The 6,358-nt window shown below is 50.7% G+C and overlaps 1 protein-coding gene across 5 annotated transcripts in view; it reads right to left on the reverse strand.

The window, feature by feature from the left end:
• Positions 1-5,274, reverse strand: part of CADPS (calcium dependent secretion activator) — a 404,679-nt gene extending 399,405 nt beyond the window's left edge. For all 5 annotated transcript variants that reach the window (XM_050957618.1, XM_050957616.1, XM_050957617.1 and 2 more), the window contains exon 1: positions 4,881-5,274. In XM_050957618.1, the coding sequence (XP_050813575.1) occupies positions 4,881-5,252 (372 nt within the window). In that variant the 5' untranslated portion in view covers positions 5,253-5,274. The remainder of the gene's footprint in view (positions 1-4,880) is intronic.
• Between the last annotated feature and the right edge of the window lie 1,084 nt (positions 5,275-6,358).

Raw genomic sequence — 6,358 nt, forward strand, 5'->3', positions numbered from 1 at the left:
GGGCGGGGGGGGGGGAATCCCAACTCTTCAGAAGAGGACCTGGGATCTTTAATGTCCACACAGCATACACAGGACCTTGAGTTTACAACTTGTCTGAATGTCATGAAATCAATTTACTTTTTTTTTTTTTTTTAATTTCTAAGGTAGCAGTAAACAAATAACTGAAGGAGGTGGCAACCAGCCCAGGCAGTCTGAATAGACCCCATATAACATGGCACATCCTGAGTTTTATGTTGCTCCCATTTAAATGGCCTGTACTCTAGAAACAATGAGGGAGAGCAGGGGCTCTGTGCCTCACACCTGCCAAAAGCAAGTCGCAGTCCCCGCAGAGCTGAGTGGGTGGAAGGAGAGGAGCGGGTTGTGCCTTGAACAGGGCTGTGGCAAAATAATCTTCCCCCACCCCCATGCACAGTTCCTCCTGGCCTATCCTGGGGAACATGCAGGGTACAGTGTGCACTGCACTGGCCTAATGGCTCCATCCAGTTCACCAGAAATATGTTCTAAACCCCTGTTTTCACTGGCAATGAAGGGCCTGACCCAGGAAGGTTACACAGCATCTTTGATAATCCTGCCACTTCAGGACTGCATCCCAAGGGCCTGAGTATTTCCGACTTAGTGGTTCCCTGCTGCCATAACACTGTTCAATCATCACAGCTGCAGCTACGTAAATATCATGCCTGATCTAGCAGAATGCAGTCCAATGGAACTGCCATGGAAATCAAGGGAGCTTTTGCCCAAGTGAGGACTGCGGGATCAGACTCATTAGCGTTTCTATATCTATATACAGTTCTATAAGATTTACAGAATTTACCACAGAATATCTCAAGTGGAAGGCAGTCCCTTAGTAACGCAGCACTTTCCTATCTGCATTCATCAAGCCAAGAGACGACCAAGTTCTTGCAGGATGAAATATTTAATTTCCTTTGTTCTCTAACCCACTCCAATGAAATCACCAGGGCCCCCTGTGTGTGTAATGAAGCAAACCCTTCCCTTATTATCCTTTCAGCAAACCTCTTCCTTATATTAACACTCCCGCTCATCCTAGTGTGTCACAGTTCCTGCCTGCCCTGCTGCATGCTTCTGAGAAAAGGTGGAGAGGGTTGGACTAATTCCATTTACTCTAAACTCTGATCAATACTGGAGGAGAGGAGAGGAATCTTGCTGCTTAAAAACTATCATTTTGTAAAATCTGGTCAACTCCTTTCCAGATGTCAAACTTTTTAAGGGGTAAAATGCAAATCACATGTAAAAAATAAAGTGATGGATCAATCTCCTGTAAAATAGGGAAACTGATCCAACAAGAATTTGAAAAAATAAATCATTTTTCTTCTAGGAAAGAAAATGTATTTGGGGATATCCCAGTTTGTCTCGAGGCACATGTTTTTGAGTCAAGACCTCAAAAGTCCTTCTAAACAAACACATGAATGAATATAAAGTTTTCAGAAAGACTGTTAAATCTGGCAACATTATTGTGACAAACATCCAACCCTGCTTGGCCAGACAGAGTCCAACTAGCTCCACACTGTGTTCTCTCGCTAATGATACACCATAGCCAAGTGAGACAGAAAAAACACCAAAAACGCTGCCACCTCTTTTCTACAACAATCTGTCAGGATAACAACAGTTCGCATGCAGGGGAGGCTGGAATAATTTTTATAGTGGGAGTGCTGAGAACCACTGAAAAACTGTAAACCCTGTCTAAGATGGAAACCACTTCAAGCCAGGGGTGCAGCAGCACCCCTAGATCCAGCACCTACATTCACCTGTGGTCCAGTCATTAACGCCTTGCTCGGGCAATCCTTGCATTGAAGTCAATGGGAATTTTTTGCCTGAGCTGAGAGTCTAGCCTCCACCCCATGGAATCTCTGGGAAACACAGCTGAGGAATATACAGTAGAAAAACAGAATATAACTATTCTTGAAAGTGAACTCATACAGCCAAGGAAAACAATAGAGATTCTTCAGTTTCCCAAACTCTTATTATGGGATAGGAAATTATTTTTAAATGCACTGCAACTTATTTATTTTGACAGTTGTTTTACTACTTACATAAATAGGCCAAATATGCTTTCTCACATTCTTCTTCTTGACAGAAAGTGATTCACTTTCTTCTGTAGTCCTGTTTTAACTTCTCGATCCCCTTTTCTGTTTTCCACTTTATCATTCCCCCCCACTACTTCCACTTATTTGTTTTACCTGTACTGCCTCTATAGGCTTTTTTCCCGTTTTGGTTTTTTTTCTACCTTCCTTTCCCCTTTTCTTGTTAGTGCTGTATTTTTTTCATGCAATATGATTTTCCCTGCTCTACATTAATTTTCAGATCACCAAAATATTTTAGGTTCCTGTGGAAAGAAAATTTCTATTAGCAATTCACCTTTAACTGAAATCCAAATTTTTCCTTTTGCAGCTACACAAAAAAACTAGTGATTACGTTACATTCTCCACCTTTTTTTCCCTCCCTAATGTGGAGAAGTTCCAAAGGAAACAAACAGGATGGCAAAACTAAATATATGTCCACAGCCTAATAGAAGAGTTGCAATAAAAATATATATAAAAATCTATCTATATCATCATCACCATATTTCACTCAACCAACAAAGCATGGGGCCATTCAATGTTGCATCAGCATCAGATTGCTCTATATTGCTTTCAGATGATTTGTGGTACAGATATTCGTTTCTACTTCCTCATGTACCAATGACTAATAGCAGCTTTGTGGTGTGACCGGACTGAATGAATGTTGTTTACTCAGTATGTTCTGAAATCTTGCTGGTTTATACTGATGCTTTGTAAACACAAAACAAAATCAGGTCCAAAACTATAGCGCCAATAAACTTAATTAAATAACAGGGAGGAAAAAAGCAGGCAGACATTCCAGATAGTCATGTCCCATTATCTCTCTACTCAGATTGCTTCAGGAAGAAAGTCAGCTGCATTTGACTGAAATGCATTCTGTGCCTGTGGGAATTAACTGCCCTCCAAAACCCAAATTGCTGTATTAGTCTGTAAACTGACAGATGGAGAACTAGCAGATAAATCCACCATAACTGTAAGAGTCAATAACAGTTCTTTTAATTCACTGCAGTATTGTACCTCCTGATTTAGACTCCAGATGAGGTGTTCTTTCCTATTCTTTTGTCTGGAAATGCTATATACTGCTGTATTGTAGTGACGGCTGTGACGCATTCACAAAGGTATAGTTAATGTTGGGTCAGCACTTCCACTGTAAAGCTCTGTTTTCATATATTCTTCAGTTGGTAATAAGTAACATATTTGTAACGTGTCCATAAACATCTACTACAGAATGAAACTTATATTCTAAGTTTCTAGTTTGATTCTGAAGTGCTTTACAACAGAGAAGTAAAGAGCGAGAGCATGTGTGTGTATATATAAAAATACAATGACAGTGCAAACATACATTTATGTTAATTTTTTTGAACAAAGTTACATGTAGTATGTAGCTCAAACACCACTTTGAATTAAGTAAAATATAAATTTAACAAGCAAATATTTAACAGTACAGTCAAAGCTCCTGTATTTTTTAGGGTGTAGGTGTGCGGGAGAAAAAAAAAATCTTTAAATGGCCAAGATTCCAAACTTTACAATCTGGACACTGCATAAACAGCATCTAATCTTCAGATGCATCTTTGCAAAGATTCATATGTATCTGAATGTACATTGGAGTGCAATGCATCTGAAGAAAACATCTTTATTATGAGTGGATAAATTAAACCCATATTTAAAAAACATTTATAAGTTTATACTCCCCCAACAACTTGACTGGCCACAAGGTAAATATTTCCTTTGCAATGTAACATACATATTTATGCAACCAATGCATTTCAATTGCTCTTAAATTTATCAGAACTTTTATGGGCCTTAATGTTATTCAAATACAGGCATTTTTATGCATTTGATCATTTCCATCAGGGTGATGGCCAGTGATGTTTTTCAAAACCCAACTCCACAGGTGCAATAATTGGTCAAGGAATTATGCAAAAATCATCAGTGGGGCAGTTTTTAATGACTGTTTTGAAAGGAGAACAAGTGAGCCGAATCTGATGCGGAGCATGGTTTGTTATTGTTAGACATCAAAGCTGCGCTGAGATGGCTGGGACTCCTCCAGCAGGGACACAAAAGCTTTGATGCAATAACTGGAGCTCACAGCAGTACAAGCACTGTAAACAACTAGGGCAAAGTAACCTTTGCTTAGCTCTCTCTTAGATCAATGGCTGGGCTGCTTCCCTGAGATGGGCACACCTGAATCCCATTGGGACAGGAAGGCTAGGGAGAAAGATAGAGGGGTGCAAGGGAATGGGATCACTGCCTAGGTCCCTCTCTCTCATTATTATTAGCAATATTATGACTGTGTTTAAAAAGCTGAGGGGGCCCTGGCAATATCAGCGGTTACATAGGGAAAAGGCAGACAGATGGGGCCATGGGCCATGTGACTGGAAGCGGGGTGGGTTCACTTCCAATGTCACCACCACTGGGGCAGCAGGAGCAGGTGCAGCAAGGGGGGGGGGAGCTAAGATGGGCTCTTGGTACCCAAGGTCCTTTACTTTCCCCGTCTCCGTTCCTATTTTCCCCGCTGCCTCTTTCCAGCCTCCCTCCCTGCCTTGGCCTGGCTGCTGCACGCAATGTGCGCGCTGGGGCTGCCTCCAGAGCAGGGGAAGGCAGCGTGAGCCCAGCCACCTCCCCACTCCTTACCCTGGGCAAGGGGGCCTGTGGCTGGGCCCCTCCCGAGCCCCCTGCAGCAGCAGCAGCAGCAAGATGTTCCCAGGACGGGCGCAGCCCCTGTTCCCCACCCCCTGCCCTGCGGACCCCAACCCAGCCCTTCCCGCCCCTTTGCCCCCGCCCCGGGGCGCCCCCAGCCCGCACCTTCTGCTGCCGGCGGGCCATGTCGGTGGGCTGCTTGGCGTTGAAGGGGTAAGCGATGCAGCGCATCACGAAGACGTAGAGCTGCAGCCGCCGCTTCCTCTCCTCCTCCTCCTTCTGCAGCCGCTCGAGCTCTTCCTTCTCCTTCTCGCTCACCACCGACGGGCTGGGGCTGGAGGGCCGGGCGCTGCCGCCGCCCGCTCCGCCGCCGCCGGCCCGGCCGCCGGGCTGCAGCCCGGCCCCCGGCCCGGAGCTCTCGCTGGTGCGGCTGGGCGAGAGGCGAGCGCCGGCGGGGGCCGCGGCCAGCACCTCCTTGCCGCTCTCCTCCTCCACCAGCTCCTCCGACTCCTCCTCGCTGGACGACGGGTCCAACATGCCGGCGGCGGCGCTCGGCGCGGCCGGGCTGCGGGGCGAGCGGCTGGGCGGGGATCAGGGAGCGGCCGGGGGCATGGAGCGCCCGGGGCTCGCACGCGCCGCGCTCCGGGTCGGGTTCGGGGCTCGCACGCGCCGCGCTGGGCTCGGATTCGGGGCTCGCACGCGCCGCGCTCCGGGTCCGGTTCGGGGCTCGCACGCGCCGCGCTCCGGGTCGGGTTCGGGGCTCGCACGCGCCGCGCTCCGGGTCGGGTTCGGGGCTCGCACGCGCGGTGCCGGGCGGGGGCTTTGCAGCGCAGCCCCCTGGCGCCCCAAGCCAGGCGCGCGCCGGGGCTCAGCGGCAGGACGGTGCCCGGCTGCTGCCAGCTGTCGCCGCAGCGGAGAGCGAAGGCAGCATCTTCCCAGGGCGGGGCGGGGCGGGGGGCGCTGACGTAGGCCGCGCCGGGTTAACCCTGCCCTGCCCGGCGCTGCTCAGGCGCTGACCAGGGTGCTGGAGCCGCGCGCCGGGACCCAGGGGGCGGGGCAGCCACCGCCGCGCGCTCCCTCCCGCGCATGCCCAGGCCGCTTCCCCCCGCGCCGCGCGCCCGCCCCTTCCCCGGGCACGTGCCCGTGAGCCAAGGCCCCGTGCCCTCCGCGTGCCCCGTCCGGGGGAGGCGCAGATGGGGGCTGGCGGGGGGGGGGGCGGATGGGGGCGGGGGGGAGGGGCTGGAAGGGTAGATGGGGGTTGCAGGGAGATGGTGGGGCAGATAGGGGCTGGCAGAGGGGGGGCTGGGGGGCAGAAGGAGGTTGGCAGAGGAGGGGGGCTGGGGGCAGATAGGGGCTGGCGGGGGGGGCTGGGGGGCAGAAGGAGGTTGGCAGAGGAGGGGGGCTGGGGGCAGATAGGGGCTGGCAGGGGGGGCTGATAGGGGCTGGGGGGCAGAAGGGGGCTGGCAGAGGGGGGGACTGGGGGGCAGAAGGGGGTTGGCAGAGGAGGGGGGCTGGGGGGCAGATAGGGGCTGGCGGGGGGGGGCTGATAGGGGCTGGGGGGCAGAAGGGGCTGGCAGAGGGGGGAGGGGCTGGAAGGGTAGATGGGGGTTGCAGGGAGATGGGGGGGCAGAGGGGGGGGGCGG

The sequence above is a fragment of the Gopherus flavomarginatus genome, chromosome 6, assembly GCF_025201925.1.
Source record: "Gopherus flavomarginatus isolate rGopFla2 chromosome 6, rGopFla2.mat.asm, whole genome shotgun sequence".
NCBI lineage: Eukaryota > Metazoa > Chordata > Testudines > Testudinidae > Gopherus > Gopherus flavomarginatus.